General features: G+C 42.1%; 3 protein-coding genes across 8 annotated transcripts in view; 1 reads left to right on the plus strand and 2 right to left on the minus strand.

The window, feature by feature from the left end:
- Positions 1-5,857, minus strand: part of LOC115132623 (ankyrin repeat and SAM domain-containing protein 1A-like) — a 131,525-nt gene extending 125,668 nt beyond the window's left edge. For all 6 annotated transcript variants that reach the window (XM_065020781.1, XM_065020780.1, XM_065020783.1 and 3 more), the window contains exon 1: positions 5,425-5,857. In XM_065020781.1, coding sequence (XP_064876853.1) covers positions 5,425-5,600 — 176 coding nt within the window. In that variant the 5' untranslated portion in view covers positions 5,601-5,857. The remainder of the gene's footprint in view (positions 1-5,424) is intronic.
- Positions 5,858-7,222: 1,365 nt separating this feature from the next.
- Positions 7,223-9,017, plus strand: taf11 (TAF11 RNA polymerase II, TATA box binding protein (TBP)-associated factor). The gene is made up of 5 exons (XM_029664778.2): positions 7,223-7,689; positions 7,800-7,930; positions 8,033-8,120; positions 8,237-8,333; positions 8,472-9,017. The coding sequence occupies exons 1-5, from the start codon at positions 7,525-7,527 to the stop codon at positions 8,600-8,602; spliced, it is 612 nt and encodes a 203-aa protein (XP_029520638.1). The 5' UTR covers positions 7,223-7,524; the 3' UTR covers positions 8,603-9,017.
- A 178-nt stretch (positions 9,018-9,195) lies between these two features.
- LOC115132286 (bridge-like lipid transfer protein family member 3A) overlaps positions 9,196-20,958 on the minus strand; it is a 61,138-nt gene continuing 49,375 nt past the window's right edge. The window contains exons 17-21 of the mRNA XM_029664765.2: positions 15,514-15,664; positions 13,477-13,733; positions 13,190-13,298; positions 12,969-13,057; positions 9,196-12,350 (exon numbers count right to left, since the gene is read on the minus strand). Coding sequence (XP_029520625.2) covers positions 12,234-12,350; positions 12,969-13,057; positions 13,190-13,298; positions 13,477-13,733; positions 15,514-15,664 — 723 coding nt within the window. The 3' untranslated portion in view covers positions 9,196-12,233. The remainder of the gene's footprint in view (positions 12,351-12,968; positions 13,058-13,189; positions 13,299-13,476; positions 13,734-15,513; positions 15,665-20,958) is intronic.

A 20,958-nucleotide genomic window follows, 5' to 3' on the forward strand; every position in this document is an offset into this window, starting at 1 on the left:
TGTATGACATTCAGATTCAGTCATTTGTTTCACCACTTCTGCTTCTTTAGTTAGTCTTAAACCACTGGATTAAAGCACCTCCATTGGCCTAGGGCCAATCACGTGTTTATTGTAGAGGACGAGCACAGTGGTAGTCAAAAACTATATTGAAATGTGAACTGAATAGCACATGGTTATTCTGGCATTGACAGTGGAATGTCATTGAATCCAACCCTGGTGATCAGGAAGTCTTATCAGGCACCACTCTGCTGCTGTTCAGTCTGAAAGGTTGTTATTGATGCCGAGCAGGGAGCAGGTAATGTTGACAGGACTGCCTGTCTCCTACCATGATAGCTGCGGGGAATGCCATCCAGTGCCAGTCCCATTCCATTCCATTCAATTATCTTTCTGTTTCAGAGTAATACAAAGCACATGTGGAGCTTCTGAACATGATGGGCTTGTGTCTGTCCAATTGAGTTTTCCATTCAGGCATTCAGGAAAAGTAGACAATCTGCAGAGCGAAGCTGTGCTCCTGCCTGGTTACAAAAGCAACAAGTCTCAACACGTGCTCCATTCCAAAGAAAGAACTGCAAAACATTCAGCACAAACACAACACACCTTCGCCAATGATGATAGTAAATGTGGGAATAAAAAAAAAATGTTGCATGCGTTATGCAAAGAAGAGCAACTACCTATGCTGTGCCTGTGCTATAAACAGATGTCAGTGTTCCAGTAGCTGGTGGGAAGAAGAGCAACTACCTATGCTGTGCCTGTGCTATAAACAGATGTCAGTGTTCCAGTGTTCCAGCTGGTGGGAAGAAGAGCAACTACCTATGCTGTGCCTGTGCTATAAACAGATGTCAGTGTTCCAGTAGCTGGTGGGAAGAAGAGCAACTACCTATGCTGTGCCTGTGCTATAAACAGATGTCAGTGTTCCAGTAGCTGGTGGGAAGAAGAGCAACTACCTATGCTGTGCCTGTGCTATAAACAGATGTCAGTGTTCCAGTAGCTGGTGGGAAGAAGAGCAACTACCTATGCTGTGCCTGTGCTATAAACAGATGTCAGTGTTCCAGTAGCTGGTGGGAAGAAGAGCAACTACCTATGCTGTGCCTATGCTATAAACAGATGTCAGTGTTCCAGTAGCTGGTGGGAAGAAGAGCAACTACCTATGCTGTGCCTATGCTATAAACAGATGTCAGTGTTCCAGTAGCTGGTGGGAAGAAGAGCAACTACCTATGCTGTGCCTATGCTATAAACAGATGTCAGTGTTCCAGTAGCTGGTGGGAAGAAGAGCAACTACCTATGCTGTGCCTGTGCTATAAACAGATGCCAGTGTTCCAGTAGCTGGTGGGAAGAAGAGCAACTACCTATGCTGGGCCTGTGCTATAAACAGATGTCAGTGTTCCAGTAGCTGGTGGGAAGAAGAGCAACTACCTATGCTGTGCCTGTGCTATAAACAGATGTCAGTGTTCCAGTAGCTGGTGGGAAGAAGAGCAACTACCTATGCTGTGCCTGTGCTATAAACAGATGTCAGTGTTCCAGTAGCTGGTGGGAAGAAGAGCAACTACCTATGCTGTGCCTGTGCTATAAACAGATGTCAGTGTTCCAGTAGCTGGTGGGAAGAAGAGCAACTACCTATGCTGTGCCTGTGCTATAAACAGATGTCAGTGTTCCAGTAGCTGGTGGGAAGAAGAGCAACTACCTATGCTGTGCCTGTGCTATAAACAGATGTCAGTGTTCCAGTAGCTGGTGGGAAGAAGAGCAACTACCTATGCTGTGCCTGTGCTATAAACAGATGTCAGTGTTCCAGTAGCTGGTGGGAAGAAGAGCAACTACCTATGCTGTGCCTATGCTATAAACAGATGTCAGTGTTCCAGTAGCTGGTGGGAAGAAGAGCAACTACCTATGCTGTGCCTGTGCTATAAACAGATGTCAGTGTTCCAGTAGCTGGTGGGAAGAAGAGCAACTACCTATGCTGTGCCTATGCTATAAACAGATGTCAGTGTTCCAGTAGCTGGTGGGAAGAAGAGCAACTACCTATGCTGTGCCTGTGCTATAAACAGATGTCAGTGTTCCAGTAGCTGGTGGGAAGAAGTGCAACATGAAAGTAGAATATGCAGAGACTTGGGCCTAGGCCTATAGGTTAGTGCTTTTCCATCATGAAAATAAGTTGAGCAAGCTGCACACTACACAGACCAACCAACCATCTTTAGGGTAAATCCATTTGAATTGAATCACTTTATGACAGAATTCATTTTGATTTAATGTAATGACCATGTATGTTTGCCCATGGAAGAAGTGGTCAGAAAGTGTATTTTTTGACCTGAATGTCAAGGTGTTCAAAGTTGACCAATTTTGCATACCACCCCATACCATGAGACATCCATGTCTTCATCACTGGAAATGATAAACGGTTGAGTTTGATAACATTTAAAACCTTACGAACAGTGTTGTCAAACGAATGGTAATTCACATTCATGCCCCTAAACGTATTGACATTTTCATTACATGTGCTAAATTAAATGTCACATACAACAGCAAACACTACCCCTGAGCCTCTCTGTGGTAAACATGTCAATAAATCTGTATAGCTCACATATACTTAGAGGCAATGCTAATGGTATATTTTAAAGGCTGAAGGGCCCACAGCCTTTCAGAGAATTGAGTGATATTAGGCTGCAGTAGTGAAGCTTTTAACAGTCAATGGTTAGACCATCGTTTTTATTTATTTCCAACAAGTGCTAGCCAATCATTTCCAAGAGGAAGGTTGGCAGCCATTGATTAAGTGAGCCAGACCAGATGATACAATGGGCTCTTCAGTCCATGCCCGCCCACAGATCAGTAACAGAGAGGCAGGGATGGAGGCAGCCTTGACTGAATCATGACATCCCTGAATTTCCGATTAAGAAGGTTTAATGTAATTAGCTAGAGTACAGTCAGTGTAGTGTACAGCCTGGCATGAGTAGCACAGCAATGCATCACCTTGGGGATTTTAGCAAACACTTGTCTCAGCCACGAGACATAGGCACCCTGATGAGGCTTATACAGTGGGGAGAACAAGTATTTGATAACCTGCAAAATCGGCAGTGTTTCCTACTTACAAAGCATGTAGAGGTCTGTAATTTTGATCATAGGTACACTTCAACCGTGAGAGACGGAATCTAAAACAAAAATCCAGAAAATCACATTGTATGATTTTTAAGTAATTAATTTGAATTTTATTGCATGACATATGTATTTGATCACCTACCAACCAGTAAGAATTCCAGCTCTCACAGACCTGTTAGTTTTTCTTTAAGAAGCCCTCCTGTTCTCCACTCATTACCTGTATTAACTGCACCTGTTTGAACTCATTACCTGTATAAAAGACACCTGTCCACACACTCAAACAAACAGACTCCAACCTGGAAACATCATTCTTTGGGGATGCTTTTCTGCAAAGGGGACAGGACGACTGCACCGTATTGATGGGAGGATGGATGGGGCCATGTATCGCGAGATCTTGACCAACAACCTCCTTCCCTCAGTAAGAGCATTGAAGATGGGTCGTGGCTGGGTCTTCCAGCATGACAATGACCCGAAACACACAGCCAGGGCAACTAAGGACTGGCTCCGTAAGAAGCATCTCAAGGTCCTGGAGTAGCCTAGCCAGTCTCCAGACCTGAACCCAATAGAAATTATTTGGAGGGAGCTGAAAGTCCGTATTGCCCAGCGACAGCCACGAAACCTGAAGGATCTGGAGAAGGTCTGTATGAAGGAGTGGGCCAAACTCCCTGCTGCAGCGTGTGCAAACCTGGTCAAAAACTACAGGAAACGTATGATCTCTGTAATTGCAAACAAAGGTTTCTGTACCAAATATTAAGTTCTGCTTTTCTGATGTATCAAATACTTATGTCATGCAATAAAATGTAAATTAATTACTTAAATCATACAATGTGATTTTCTGGGATTTTTGTTTTAGATTCCGTCTCTCACGGTTGAAGTGTACCTATGATAAAAAATTACAGACCTCTACATGCTTTGTAAGTAGGAAAATTGGCAGTGTATCAAACACTTGTTCTTCCCACTGTAGGAGGTTGATTGACAGGGCTGCTGCGCACCTGTATGTTGCCAGCATTCTGATTGTCATCGGTTTATTTGGTCCTAGAATGAAAAATAACAAATGAAATCCCTTTCCGTGGTTAACACGGTTTCTTAGCCAAATACATGAGATTGAAGGCATATCATGGCATAAAACCTTTTGAGAGTTTAAGAGGAAGTTCCATGTTACCTCCAATCTTCTTCCATGTTAAACTTTACTGTGTAGGGGTGGGCAGTTGGTCCTTGTGCATTTTCTGTAAGAGGTTAAGGTCAGGACATGCTTTACCAACCCAACAGCCCTTTGCTAGCTTGCCAAGTAGCAAAGGACCATTAACATGGCAGGTTTAAAGCCCCTTGGAGTATGTTACTGAGTAGACAAAAGGGCACCACAGGTCCCAGGGCAATGAATGACTCCAAGCCCAGTGGAAATAGCACTGACAGTCTCATAGGGCTTGAGGTAGCCTAGGTCATTGTGTTTTCAATGTTTCTCTTTCTCTTGCAACCTTTACCTGAAAGGGCTGTAGTAGTGCCACCAACATTATTACTTCTGACATTGTCACCACTCAGTGGGCATTCAAGTGCACTCACTTCATCTATGCCTATGTAATCCTATCAACACAAAGAACACTGAGCAAGATGGACTGTGGTTGAAATAAACCAATATTTTTCCCTGCATGATCAAGTAAAAAACAGCATGCAACTGCCCAGGCTGCCGACACACTGCATTCCACCCACTTGCTAGTAGAGACTAGCTCCGGGAGGGCATGGAACAACAATGCCAGGGGAAGAATGTTCCATTTCACTGACAGCTCGTGTTTCATTGCCTTTATCGCGGTTTATGTGAACCAAATTAATCTTGGCATATGAGAATGAATGGGTCTGGCATCAATCTGATTTAAAAAAAAACATAATTATGTTTGGGCGTTTGTAGACAATTTTTCTCAATGACAACTGTCCAAAATGTATAGACAAACAAACCATTGACTAGTTAGCTACGATTAAATGGAGGACTAGAGTTTTCAATACGACATACTGGTAACATTATATGAATATCTTGCGTATGTAAGAAGGTTTCTGCTGCATGTGGCATTTTATTTATGTATTTTGCACTGACGATCATCTAACAAAGAGGCACTCCATTGCGCATGCAACGTTAATGTGTTATTATTAAACATGGCAAGGGTCCACTGCATTGGATGCAAATGAATATCTACTGCTGTGATTGCAAAATACAATACAATTATTGATCAGGGGGGTTGTTTACTGAATGTGGCTTTGCCGTTTACAACACACTTTATGACCACCGATCGTTCTAGGTCGGAACCATCTCGCTCTGCCTTCCATTCATCCGCTGCTCTCCCCTACCTGAGAAGGCTGGAAAGCGGGTGCGAAGCATTGTGACCACTGCTATTGCTGCTTCCACCAGTCCCCGATGATCCACTTCCACTTCCAGTCGATTGTCGTTTCCCAGATAGAAGCTTTTCCACGGCGGCAAGATTTCCTGTGCGCGCCGCCTCTAGGAGTTCCTGCTCCTTCCCCATCTCGGATCGAGAAGGGGGTCGGAGGATTTGGGAAAGAGGGGTTTGGAAAGCGGGAGAAAAAAATCCTTTGCGGTCCTCTACTAATCTCACAGACGTACTTGTTCTTTCAACGCCGAAGAAAACGATGGTTCCCTCCACCGTTGGATCAGTCTCTCCAGCGTTACAATTTCACAGAATGTCTAATCCCCCACTGTGACTCCGGGGAAAACTTTAGTTAAGCACCACAGAGCCAAATGAAACTTCCTTCGCCCTGTCTCAAGCGCGCGTCACTTCCTCAAAACTGCCCCTATCTGACGACGTCGATCAATCAGTTTGTTCATAATCTTGCATTATTGTATTTAGTTGGTGATTATTGTATTCCATTATATTCTACTACCAATGTCGAAGAACATAATAATCATATTCCTACAACTATAAAAGCACATAATTCATCCAGAACATTTTTCAATGTACAAAATATATACGTGCTGAAGTGCACAGTACATGGTCATTACATTTACATTTTTGTCATTTAGCAGACACTCTTATCCAGAGCGATTTACAGTTAGTGCATCCATCTGAAGATAGCTAGTTGGGACAACCACATATGACAGGCATAATAAGTACACGGGTTAGGGTTTGGTCGGCGTAGGCCGTCAATGTAAATTAGAATTTGACGATCATCTAACAAAGAGGTTAACTGACTTGCCTAGTCTAAAGGTTAAATAAATAAAACACCTCAATAAAGTGGCTATCAATAAAGTCAGCGCTAGAAAGGGCGGGGTGGTTCAAGGTGAGGAGGGGGATTATTTAAAATACTATTTGAAGAGGTAGGCTTTCAGGTGCATTCAGAAGATGGACAGGGACTTTGCTGTCCTAGCTTTAGTGGAAGCTGGTTCCACCATTGGGTGGTCAGGACAGAGATGAGCTTGGACAGGGCTGAGCTGCCCTCCCATAGGGGTGCAATAATAAAGGTAAAGAAATATGTTTTATTTTCACATACACTGGACAGGTGCAGGGAAATGTGCTGTTTTACATGGTCAGCCATATTAGGTCAGCACCCCTGGAGAAAAGTAGGGTTAAGTGTCTTACTCAAGGGCACAGCAACAGATGTTTCACCTTGTCAGCTCAGGTATTCGAACCCAACCTTTCGGTTACATGTCCAACGCTAACTCTCTCTTTCTCCTGACATTTTTTTTGAGAGACGCTGAAGGAGCAATCATAAAACAAAAAATATCCTTATGGGTTCCAGAGAGTTAAATGTATTTTAAAGTTAATTATCGAGGCTATTGACATATTAATATAGTTTAAAACGTCGATTACCAAATTACATTTAGTTAGAGCACTGATCATCTAAAAAAGAGCCTAGTATTTTCTTTCCCATTTAAACAAACACTGTAACAAGTATGACTAGTTGAATAGAAATACGCCACTGTACATAAAGCACTGGACCAAATATAACGGAATATGTGCATTTTTTTCTCAAATGACAAAGAAAGGACATAATTATAATATATATATATATATATATATATATATATATTATATTTAAATACTTCTAATGTCACCGCCACATATATATAATTGTTGTCAATGCTCTCCCAATAAAGGACAATAGAGGGTTTAAGTCGGAAGTTGATTTCAGCAGCAGCTTCCGGCCTGAATATTCTCCATGTTGTTTTTTTGATGATGCTTCAAAACATTTCTCTTTCGCGCTTTAGCTAATATTTTGCTAAATTAACGGTTTTATTTTTTTGATCAATAAACGTGGTACGCATAATTCCACGAGGATAGTAAGTCACGAGGATAGTAAGTGAGCGTAGATGGCTGTGGAGTTGTTTGCTAGCAGTTAGCTAACTTGTTGATGTTTCTCGAGTCAAACATTTCCGTTTTGACTGTTGCATAATTATACATTACATTGGTGTGGTAAGATTTCGAATGAGTTATGGCAGACCCAGCTAGGATAAAGACTGAATCCAACTCTGAGAATTCATTGGCTGCTAGAGAAAGCCCTAAAACCGAAGACACTGAAGAAGTGCCTGTGACCTCTGATGCAGACACCGAATCAAAAGATTCCTCCTCACAATCACTCAAACGCGAACACAAACAGGTAAGTGGCTTGTTAGAATAACTATATTGAAACATTGGCCCTACATCCACATTCAAGATATAGTAGTATATATCTACAATCCTTTGTTTACTTTGCATGACCTGCTGAAGGACTCTGTTGCTGGAGATGATGAGGATGAGGGAACCTCAGATCAACCAGCTTCCAAAAAACTAAAAGTTGAGCCTGAGAAGAAAAAGGAGAAGCGGCAAAAGGTTGACGAGGATGAGATACAGAAGATGCAGTAAGATTCTGATACTGTAATTTGTGTTTGTTTGGTAACTGCACTATGACAATTATTTGTTGCAAGCATTCATACATTAATATTTTTCCCTCTGGTGTCCAGGGTTTTGGTCTCATCCTTCTCTGAGGAGCAGCTTAACCGCTATGAGATGTATAGACGCTCTGCTTTCCCCAAAGCTGCCATCAAGAGGGTAAGACCTTTAGGCACATATGTAATTATATTTAATCAGAATCAGTTCCATTTTAATATTACATTTCACTGATGCTTGTATTTCAATGTATGCTTTTCTTTACCTGGTTGATACAGCTGATACAGTCCATTACAGGATCCTCAGTCTCTCAAAATGTGGTTATCGCCATGTCTGGTATTTCCAAGGTCTTCGCTGGAGAAATAGTGGAGGAAGGTCAGTGAGGGACACCACTGAGTTAATATTGACTAGTTGGCCAGATATGAGATCTGGATCATTTGTCTTGTATCTTCACCAACGAAGGCTTTGAAGCATTTTGACTACTCTGACATGCTTCTCTGTTTGGTCCTGCAGCTCTGGATGTGTGTGAGAAGTGGGGGGACACGCCTCCCCTGCAGCCCAAGCACATGAGGGAGGCTGTCAGGAGGCTGAAGAGCAGAGAGCAGATCCCCAACACCAAGCACAAGAACATCCTCTTTCACTGAGCCACTCATGCCCTGCTGATTATAGATAGATCCAAGCGGTGATGTATTCACCTTTCAGATGGTAGCATCTTACACACCACTTTCATGTTCATTCTCTATTCTAATGTCATTGGTTTGGCCATGAAGGCAAGTGCAGTATACTGTTGTCAGGAACTCCAAAGTCAACCTTTGTGTTATATTTGAGGGCATTTCTTGGATATACTAATGGTCAATAATAAAATGACCACAGCATCAAGGTTTGTGCCAATGTTCTAAAATACATTTTATTTGAGCTGTTGGTGAAGCATGGAAGTATCCAAAACTGGTCACTTCTAGTACTTCCTGGGAAAATGTTGTTTCAGTTAAACCATTTTATTATACCTCAGGTCAATCATTTTGGGCCATATTTCAATAAATAAAAGGACACATTTGTTAATGATTTATCTTCTCTTGTTAGATGAAGACTGGTAAAGTCTCGTAAGATGAGCTTGTGTGTGCATGTGTCTAACTTTAAACCTGCTCACGGGCCAATAAATGCATAATACAACCATACTGAGTAAATAGTCACCCACCACCCTACAGTGAATATAGATAGCACACAAATAATGACAAAGTTGGTTCAATAGTTTATCACTTTGAAACATTTCGCATACTAATTTGGTTCACAGAACCAAGTTTAGTCTTATTCAATGATGTGATGACTTCTAAGCAAGTGTAACACAAATATTACATAATACTGTCAGAGGGCCTCCCACAACATTAGTATCAGGAAAATATCAGGGATGATCCTCTAAGTGATTCACATTAAGCAAGTGCAATTTCTAGTGAACATACCACACTTAAGTGCAAATAATCCACAAGGTATAGAGCAAAAGAACAATCGGTTCAGTTACAATGCATGCACTCACTCCATCCACAACATTGATAATATTTTTGCAAAGTCATTCTGATGACGAAGACGAGAGAAAGCAGCCCATGTAGGGAGATGCCCGGTGTCCCAGTCCCATCCCCATACATCATGGTAACCCAAGCAAGATAAGGGATGCAGTAGAAGTGTAACTTGACAGGCAGTGAGGAGGGAGCTGGCTGGGGGCAGAGTGGGCACCCTGCTGTGAACAGAGAGGTACTAACAGGGTTCTAAGGAGGGGGTGAGGGTTGATTTTTAGACACAGTCAACATAACTGCATCCTTCCAACTGGGGATGTAATTTTCATTCCCCATCACACTGACAGCCAAGGCCATGCCAAAAAGCAAATATCAGCAAGAAAATTGGGGCGCTGATATTATTGAGAATGGAATCACTGCTTTGTTACACTGACTGACCTTGAGGGAATTTTCAAATACAAAACATGCAGGATGGGAAAAAAACTGAACCATTAGACTATTTTTTATTTGATAATCTTAGGCATTCGTACATTAAAAAAAAACTTCCCTCTCAGAATATGGGCAAAACAGACTTCCTCCTATTGCTTCATGCTACTTCCCACAATTAGAAAGTAACACTCATTCATATTCATATTGGAAGGCAACCAGAAAATCAGTGGCATATTATTCTGACCACCAGAGGTCTCAAGCTACCACTCAGAAGAGAGTGGAGAATGATGCTAAAAGTTCAACTGAGGGTTGTGGAGTTATTAACTTGTTAGCACTGTACCACATACACAAACAAGTCTCTTGATCCATTTGAGTTTCTCACAACTCACACTTGTTTTGCGGAATGTGACTTGGATCTAAGTAACGTTACTCCAATGTCTCTCCTCTCCCTCATCAGGACCAAATACTAATCTAAATACAAAAAAACCATACAAATAATACAATTTAAATACTTCTAATGTCACCGCCACATCATACCCTAGAATTGCTACAAAAATATATAATTAAAACATAACCACATCATTAAATAATACTAGAAATTATTCCAATTAGTACAAAGGCTTCACGACTTTTACATAGTAATAGAAAGGTACCCAATGGGTGGAATACATGAACAAATTGGCATTAATGCACCTGTCAGATTTACTGTAGATAAAATTATTAGTATTATACATATATTGTGCATATATAGACAATTAAGATTCATTATCTCTATTCTTTGATATGATGGCTGTGCCACTAGTGTTTGTTTGAAATGGCTAGTAGCTACACTGTCTAATGGAAAATCATTTAAAAAAAGACATGTTACATGCCTGTAAAAGTTCATATCAAAAGAATAACACTACATTTCATCCATGCAGTGAGGTATTAGTAAATGCCTAGAATGTGTGTTTCTCCATGCAGATGAGTGAGTTAAGGAGATCAAGTAATACCGGTCTGAGGGCAGGGTACACCTCATGTAACAAACTAAATGAGATAACGTACCGCAACAATTGTGGAACCTTTTCTCAAAAGGAAGAAGAAGAAGAATACAAATATAGTTTTACAGTCACAAAATGTAATACTTTTTTTATGATGCAAAGATAACACTGGGGAATGACCTGGTGTCTGAAAAAGTCTGAACAGTGTGGAGACAGCTTGCCCTACCCTCTGATACACAACCAATCAATCAAAGGGATAGATATGCAGGTTTGTCTTGTGCTCCCATTCACAGGAGCTCCATGGATACAGTGCAGTACTGCTTGAAGTCAAAGTGCTTTTCTTTCCCTACTCTTCTATTTAATACACTATGGTTCTAAACAATGGTTACATTAATGCATCTAAGATACCAGCTCCAAACTATACAGACCTACAGTTATGTACAACTATGGACAGGACCTACTTAACATTGACAAGCAGTTTTATCTTTGAAGCTTTGTGGATGTTTGTAAACCCACTCACCAAGATTCCTAAAACACTAGTGATCTTCACACAGCATGCCTGACAGTGAATGATTTGTACATGAAAACATATCATCAACAGACATCATTTACAACTCTGACTGTTCTCTGGCATATAAGACACAGTGCATATAATTAAGCAATAAGGCACAATGGGTGTGGTATATGGCCAATATACCACGGCTAAGGGCTGTTCTTATGCACAACACATTGCGGAGTGCCCAGACACAGCCCTTGGTATATTGGTCATATACCACAAACCCCCGGGGTGCCTTACTGCTATTTTAAACTGGTTATCAACGTAATTAGAGGAGTAAAAATAAATGTTTTGTCATACCCGTGGTATGCGGTCTGATATACCACGGCCGTCAGCCAATCAGCATTCCGGGCTCTAACCACTCAGTCTATAAGACACATTTTGGCATGTGTTCTTCAAATCAAAGATAAATGGCAATTGAGTTGCAGCCCAACAATGAGTTAACTATTCTCTATGGTGGTTTAAATTAAAACTGCTTTTGTACAGCAGAAGGGAACATGTTTAGATTGTCAGATGAAACTAGTGCCTGTTATGTACCTCAGAGTGTAAATAGTGACTCCAGTGGGGCTTCTTGTTAATACAAGCCCCCCTATGTGTTCTCTGGAAGTGACACACTGTTTGTACAATTCATTAGAAGAGCTTGAGCTTTCAAACTACCAGTGTGGATTCCACCATTGGGTGCTCATCTTTGTTGTTTACAAATTGTCATATGCCTGAGTCCAGACATTTCATTCAGTTCCTTTACTCCCTTATTGATTCAGTGTCAGTATATCGCCCTCTGCTGGTTGGGGGAGTTAAGCAGTCACAGGTCAAACATGGGGTCGTACTTCCTGACCTCCAGGAGGAGACGTTCTCGGTCAGTGAGGGCTTGAGAGAGGGCCAACTGAGCCTCCAATAGCTGGGACCCCAGGGATGGACTCTGAAGGGAAAATGTTGTCGGCTTTATTAGTTTTCACTTCTAGATAACGTTTCTCTGCTAGGGCAAGTAGCCAGATATCTATTCAGCTATAATTGGAATACCTGCTGCCTTGATTTGGACCCTCATAGCCTTAACAAGAACAGGAGAACTACAACTGTCTCATTGGCAACAGATTCTTCAACTATTACAACAGGAATACAGGATCTGTATAAGTAGATGGTAGATGGAATTGTGGACTTACCTTCATCTAATCATCATTTAACTTACAGCATTCCAGCTAAGCCCTATGAGTTTGTATTTCTAAATCAACGGTTTCAAACACATTTAAGGTAAAAAATAATATATAGCTACTGTAATTACAATGCAACTATTGTAGGGACTGTGCTATCATAAATAAACACCATTTATACTACGCTTTCATTTTACACGGTGGTGAGAACTAACCGAATCCTTACTCACCCTAACACAATCATGTTTTTGTTAACAGCTTGTGCTGTCTGTTTATCTTGAGTCATTATCTTGAGTTCATTAACCCTGTAATAATCTGTAATGGGTGAGTGAGCCAGAGAGTCAGTGGTTATAGAGAATGTAAGTATTTAAGTTTTTGAATGCTCATACCATGCTCTGCTGTGGTTGGACAGAACAAGAACTGTCTGGTTTCTCCAAACATACCACAGCACCACCTGCAGAGTCTGGGCCTGCACCACCTGCAAGACCGACAATATATATTTAAAAAACAGATGACTCATAACTGTTATTCCATATCAATCAAGCAGTGACAAAATAATTGTAATCATAGTGATACTCAAAGGCATGTCCGTGTCCTCTCCCCCAATCACCTTTGATTCTAAACAAGCCATCATCAGAGCGCTCCAGAACCACCTGGTCTATGGTAAAGGTGGCAGGTTGGGGCTGGGGGGCCGTCGGGTAGATCTTGGGACCATCATCCTAAACAGGAATGAACTGGTTAGCTCCATGGATGGCATGGATAACAGACTAACTGTCATTTATTCAATCGGTCTCCTATGGATTGCTGTTGGGGTCTTACCACATATAAAAACCATAGGGTGCACGTCAAATGACGTTATTTGACCCCAACAGAGTTCCATAGTCTCCCTGTGCTGACCTTCAGAGTGATGGTGACATTGTCCAGGCGGATCTTCATGGGCTGGACATCAGCACTGAGCTCATCCTCCAGGAAGGGCCCCAGGGTAGCCAGGGTGGAGGCCAGGAGCTCCGCCCGACAGCCCTGCACACCCAGCTCCAGGTGACCTACCAACGCAGAGAGGGGACCGTGCCGTGCTGCAGAGGGACCCATCTCTATTCGCATGCCCACCACTGGAGCTGACCTGCAGCCCTGTCTCTGTCCCAGGGTGGACCCACCTGGAGATTAGGACATCAAGGAAAGCGTGAGTTATATAGTCAGAGAATGGGTACCACAGATATGGATCCCTGCCAGTCTGTTGGTTTCCACGATGACGACTTGTGCATGTCACTTGGTTAATTGTGGGTTCTTGACTGGCTCAGGAGTCAGAGTTTTGAAGCGCAGACTCTGAAGCATGAAGGACAGACATGTGCTTCCGCTGGTGTTGTGGGTCCGGTTGTGCGGGAATGGTACTTTGATCAGGCTGCAGTTAGACGGTTGTTTCTGTCCCTCTCGAAGTGGTCTACTGCTGTGTGGGTTTTGGAGTGCCAGGTGGATCGGTTAGAGGTGATGTCTGTGAGTTGGCTGGGCTGGATATGGCAGACATTGAGGTTGTGTTTAAGGTTGTCTTTGATTTACTTTTTGGGTCGGCCTGTCTCATGGTGCCCCTGCTGCTGCTCGCTAAAGAAGATCCTTCTTCAGAGACGATGTTGGGGCATCCTGATGGTGTGGAAGGTCCATCTGAGCTGTGTCTTAATGATCTTAGCTTTAACGCTGGTGCTGTTAGATTTATGCAGTATCTCCAGGTAGGACACCTTGCCTTGCCAATGGATACCCATTATAGATCTCAAAGATTGTGTATGGAATGTCTCCAGCTGTTTTCACAGCCATACAACAGAGTTGTGACAACTACTGCATTGTAGATTTGTGTGATGATTTAGAATCCTGTTCCTCAGCCTCCCAATGACTGGCTTTCTTTCTGGATTCTGCTAGTTATTTATTTGTTGAGTGAGCAATCCTTGGACATGGTGCTCCTCCCAGATATGTGAGGTGGTCAACATTTTGGAGCTCAGATCCACTTAGGTGGATGCTGTGGACCACTGGGTTGGAGAGGGGTGATGGTTGACTGAAGACTACAGTTTTTCCTAAGCTGATGGTAAGACCAAAACTCTTGCAAGCTTCAACAAAGTTGTCTGCGAAAGACTGGAGGTCTACCTCCGTTTGCACGATTAGGGCACAGTCATCAGCAAAGAGGGCCTCACGGACAATATGTTCTTGTGTTTTGGTCTTTGCTCTGAGCCTGTGCAGGTCGTAGATTGAACTCTCATCCCTGTATCTGATGTAGATGCCTTTGTTGAGGTCCTTAGTGGCGTGGTTGACGAGGGCAGTGAAAAAGAGGTTGAACAGCACCGGGCCCCAAGACACATTCTTACTTGATGCTGTTGGAGATGGGAAAGGCTTCAGAATTATCACCACCACAGTGGATCTGGCCTTGAATTCCATCATCGAGTAGGATGTTGACTAGTTTTTGTTGCCTAGATGCTCGTAAAGATCTAAGTGGTTCGTCCAGGTGATGTTGGATGGCCTTTTGGGGCATCAGGTTTATGGCTGAGGGGTCGACAGTGGATGTTCTGTTCACGTGATTGTCTAAAAGTAGCATTGAGTCTTCAGTTGTAACATTGGATCGAGAGAGTAAGATGATTACATGAGTCATTATGTGACTATATGAGTATGAGTGATTCACCGATGGAAGAGAGAAAGTAAGAGTAGGTTGGGAGCATTCTTTAACAAAAATAACAGCTATTATTGGAGACGTTGAGTGACAGTGGCTTGTGACAGTTGTTCTGTTAGACTGATGCTACAGTAAGGTGCAGTGTCTTTAGCTAGATAAGTTCTATTTCATTCTGGATGACTGTCACGAGGCATTGTTTATTATCCAAATCCAGTGAAAGCACTGCCACTGGCGGTCATCCAGAATGAAATAGAACCATCGTTTTTTTTCCCGTAACTTGAGGTTACCTGACATTTGTCTGGCCAGCAGGTCAGAGACCCTTACGTTGCCCATCTGTCTGGAGGTGAGATGCTGGACCTCCACTGCCATCACCAGGTCCTCTCCCTTCAGGTCCGCCACACAGGCAATACCACTGAGCACCAGCAACAGCACAGAGGCCTGCACAGCACAGTACAGGACAAGTAGTTACCCACAATAAGAATTATGCATTACCTAACTTACAGGTACAGTATGATTGCCAAGCATCCCTCCCATGCATATACAGTGAGAGTGCTGACTAGGTCTGTGGCGGTCCTTAAATTTTGTCAGTCAGTGATTATCATGCAAATAACTGCTGGTCTCATGTTAATTGACCGTTAATTAACATAAACATGTTTATCATCTCCTGGCTTCCACACAAGCCACTAATGCAGACCGTTGGAACATCTACATTTTAAAAAGTCTAATCTATTTAACAAATCCATCACAGTAAATCCATTATTTATTTTAGACAGGTCTAAAGAAACATAAGAAAATGTATTCTATTTCAGAAGAACAGAATAGCATATGCCTGTGGGCTACACTAGTTCATTTAGCATACAAGATTTGCTTAGAATTCCATGGCATTATTCTTATATTATTTTATATTATGAAGAATCCATTGAACATGGCTGAATAAAATAGAAAGGATATGTTCTCCAAAAGGTTTGAGGGAGTGTCCACATGTGGCCATTCTGTGTTGAGTGGATAACAAAGAAACAGGTCCTCCTATATACTTAATTTAGAGTTACTTATGCAACTTTAGTTGTGATGCAAATGTTAGTTATGCTATACAGTATGTTTAGATGTATCATTCTAAGGCTGCATGATGCAACTCTAATGATAATTTGAAAAAAGTTTAGCTCTGCTCTGTTTCTTGCACAGGCTGCACACACAGACGTCATGTTCCCATGCAAAGAAAGAAGAAACGTATCTGGTATAGCCTAGGCCTACTCTACACTATATGCGCTCAGCCATCGAACAGTCTTTTTTTACAAACAGTGATTGAGTTATATTACTAGCCTAAATTATGACTATCGAATCTACTCATTACATTATGAATAATAGTAGGCTATCTTGCAATCTACTGCAGAGATAGCCTGCAGAGTTCTGTCATACTATCCAGGTTCGTGCCCAAACAATTCGAGCTTCTACTTTTAAAAATCCACCTTTCCATAAACAAGTCTCTCAACATTGCCGCTTGTTATAGATCCCCCTCAGTCCCCAGCTGTTCCCTGGACACCATATGTGAATTGATTGCCCCCCATCTATCTTCAGAGTTTGTACTGTTAGGTGACCTAAACTGGGATATGATTAACACCCCGGCCATCCTACAATCTAAGATAGGTGCCCTCAATCTCACACAAATTATCAAGGAACCTGCCAGGTACAACCCTAAATCCGTAACAATGGGCACCCTCATAGATATCATCCTGACCAACTTGCCCTCTAAATACACCTCTGCTGTCTTCAACCAGGATCTCAGCGATCACTGCATCATTGCCTGTGTCCGTAATTGGTCCGCTGTCAAACGAACACCCCTCATCACTGACCCTAAAACACTTCAGCGAGCAGGCCTTTCTAATCGAATTGCCCCGGGTATCCTGGAAGGATATTGACCTCATCCTGTCAGTAGAGGATACCTGGTTGCTCTTTAAAAGTACTTTCCTCACCATTTTAAATAAGCATGCCCCATTCAAAAAATGTAGAACTAAGACCAGATATATCCCCTGGTTCACCCCAGACTTGACTGCCCTTGTCCAGCACAAAAACATCCTGTGGCGTACTGCATTAGCATCGAATAGCCCCTGCGAATATGCAACTTTTCAGGGAAGTTAGGAACCAATATACACAGTCAGTTAGGAAAGCTAAGGCTAGCTTTTTCAAACAGAAATTTGCATCCTCTAGCACTAATTACAAAAGTTTTGGGACACTGTAAAGTCTATGGAGAATAAGAGCACCCCCTCCCAGCTGCCCACTGCACTGAGGCTAGAAAACACTGTTACCACCGATAAATCTACGATAAACGATCATTTCAATAAGAATTTTTCTACACTGGCTATGCTTTCCACCTGGCTAAACCTACTAGAGGTCGACCGATTATGATTTTTCAACGCCAATACCAATTATTGTAATAATGACAATTACAACAATACTGAATTAACACTTTTATTTTAACTTAACATAATACATCAATCAATTTAGCCTCAAATAAATAATGAAATATGTTCCATTTGGTTTAAATAATGCAAAAACAAAGTGTTGGAAAAGAAAGTAAAAGTGCAATATGTGCCATGTAAAAAAGCTAACGTTTAAGTTCCTTGCTCAGAACATGAAAATGTATGAAAGCTGGTGGTTCCTTTTAACATGAGTCTTCAATATTCCCAGGTAAGAAGTTTTAGGTTGAGGTTATTATAGTAATTATAGGACTATTTCTCTCTATACCATTTGTATTTCATATACCTTTGTCTATTGGATGTTCTTATAGGCACTTTAGTATTGCCAGTGTAACATATAGCTTCCGTCTCTCTCCTCGCCCCTACCTGGGCTCGAACCAGGAATACATCGACAACAGCCACCCTCGAAGCATCGTTACCCATTGCTCCACAAAAGCCACGGCCCTTGCAGAGAAAGGGGAACAACTACTCCAAGTCAGAGAGCAAGTGACGTTTGAAACGCTATTAGCGCACACCCCGCTAACTAGCTAGCCATTTCACATTGGTTACACCAGCCTAATCACGGGAGTTGATAGGCTTGAAGTCATGAAGAGCTGCTGGCAAACGCACAAAAGTGTTGTTTCAATGAATGCTTACGAGTCTGCTGCTGCCTACCACCACTCAGTCAGACTGCTCTATCAAATATAAATCATAGACTTAATTATAACATAATAACACACAGGAATACGAGCCTTAGGTCATTAATATGGTAAAATCCGGAAACTATCATTTCGAAAATAAAACGTTTATTCTTAGAGTGAAATACGGAACCGTTACATATTTTATCGAATGGGTGGCATCCATAAGTCTAAATATTCCTGTTACATTGTACAACCTTCAATATTGTGTCATAATTACGTAAAATTCTGGCAAATTAGTTCGCAACGAGCCAGGCGGCCCAAACTGATGCATATACCCCGACACTGCGTGCAATGAACGCAAGAGAAGTGATACAATTTCCCAAGTTTAATATTGCCTGCTAACATGAATTTATTTTAACTAAATATGCAGGTTTAAAAGTATATACTTCTGTGTATTGATTTTAAGAAAGGCATTGATGTTTATGGTTAGGTACATTCGCGCAACGATTGTGCTTTTTTCGCAAATGCGCTTTTGTTAAAGCATCCCCCGTTTGGTGAAGTTGACTGTCTTTGTTAGGAAGAAATAGTCTTCACACAGTTCGCAACGAGCCAGGTGGCCCAAACTGCTGCATATACCCCGACACTGCGTGCAATGAACGCAAGAGAAGTGATACAATTTCCCAAGTTTAATATTGCCTGCTAACATGAATTTATTTTAACTAAATATGCAGGTTTAAAAGTATATACTTCTGTGTATTGATTTTAAGAAAGGCATTGATGTTTATGGTTAGGTACATTCGCGCAACGATTGTGCTTTTTTCGCAAATGCGCTTTTGTTAAAGCATCCCCCGTTTGGTGAAGTTGACTGTCTTTGTTAGGAAGAAATAGTCTTCACACAGTTCGCAACGAGCCAGGTGGCCCAAACTGCTGCATATACGCTAACTCTGTTGCACAGAACGCAAGAGAAGTGACACAATTTCCCTAGTTAAAAGAAATTCATGATAGCAGGCAATATTAACTAAATATGCAGGTTTAAAAATATATATTGTGTATTGGCGTTGATGTTTATGGTTAGGTACACATTGGTGCAACGACAGTGCTTTTTTTGCAAATGCGCTTGTTAAATCACCCGTTTGGCGAAGTAGGCTATGATTCAATGATAAATTAACAGGCACCGCATCGATTATATGCAACGCATGACAAGCTAGATAAACTAGTAATATCATCAACCATGTGTAGTTAACTAGTGATTATGTTAAGATTGATTGTTTTTTATAAGATAAGTTTAATGCTAGCTAGCACCTTACCTTGGCTCCTTGCTGCACTCGCATAACAGGTAGACAGCCCGCCACGTCGTCTCCTCGTGAAGTGCAATGTAATCGGCCATGATCGGTGTCCAATTGTCATGATAACTTGAAATCGGCCCTAATTAATCGGCAATTCCGATTAATCGGTCGACCTCTAACACCTACCCTAGACAACAGCACTGCACCCCCCGCAGAAACTTGCCCAAGTCTCCCCCGCTTCTCCTTCACCCAAATTAAGACAGCTGATGTTCTGAAAGAGCTGCAAAATCTGGATCCTTCAAATCAGCTGGGCTAGACAATCTGGACCCTCTCTTTCTAAAATGATTTTCCGAAATTGTTGCAACCCCTATTACTAGCCTGTTCAACCGCTCTTTCGTATAGTCTGAGATCCCCCAAAGATTGGAAAGCTGCCGCGGTCATCCCCCTCTTCAAAGGGGAAACACTCTAGACCCAACCTGTTATAGACCTATATCCATCCTGCCCTGCCTTTCTAAAAATCTTCAAAAGCCAAGTTAACAAACAGATCAACCATTTCGAATCCCACCGTACCTTCTCCACTATGTAATCTGGTTTCCGAGCTGGTCATGGGTGCACCTCAGCCACGCTCAAGGTCCTTCAGGTTCAATTCTCGGGCCGACTCTTTTCTCTGTATACATCAATGATGTCGCTCTTGCTGCTGGTAATTCTCTGATCCACCTCTACGCAGACGACACCATTCTGTATACATCTGGCCCTTCTTTGGACACTGTGTTAACAAACCTCCAAACGAGCTTCAATGCCATACAACACTCCTTCCGTGGCCTCCAACTGCTTTTAAATGCTAGTAAAACTAAATGCATGCTCTTCAACTGATTGCTGCCCGCACCCGCCTGCCCGACTAGCATCACTACTCTGGACGGTTCTGACTTAGAATATGTGGACAACTACAAATACCTAGGTGTCTGGTTAGACTGTAAACTCTCCTTCCAGACTCACATTAAGCATCTCCAATCCAAAATTAAATCTAGAATATGCTTCATATTTCACAAACAAAGCCTCCTTCACTCATGCTGCCAAACATACCCTTGTAAAACTGACTATCCTTGACTTTGGCTATGTCATTTACAAAATAGCCTCCAACACTCTACTCAGCAAATTGGATGTAGTCTATCACAGTGCCATCCGTTTTGTCACCAAAGCCCCATATACTACCCACCACTGCGACCTGTATGCTCTCGTTGGCTGGCCCTCACTACATATTTGCTCGGTAAAGCCCGCCTTATCTCAGCTCACTGGTCACCATAGCAACACCCACCAATAGCACGTGCTCCAGCAGGTATATTTCACTGGCC

Source organism: Oncorhynchus nerka, linkage group LG7, assembly GCF_034236695.1.
Source record: "Oncorhynchus nerka isolate Pitt River linkage group LG7, Oner_Uvic_2.0, whole genome shotgun sequence".
Classification (NCBI taxonomy): Eukaryota; Metazoa; Chordata; class Actinopteri; order Salmoniformes; family Salmonidae; genus Oncorhynchus; species Oncorhynchus nerka.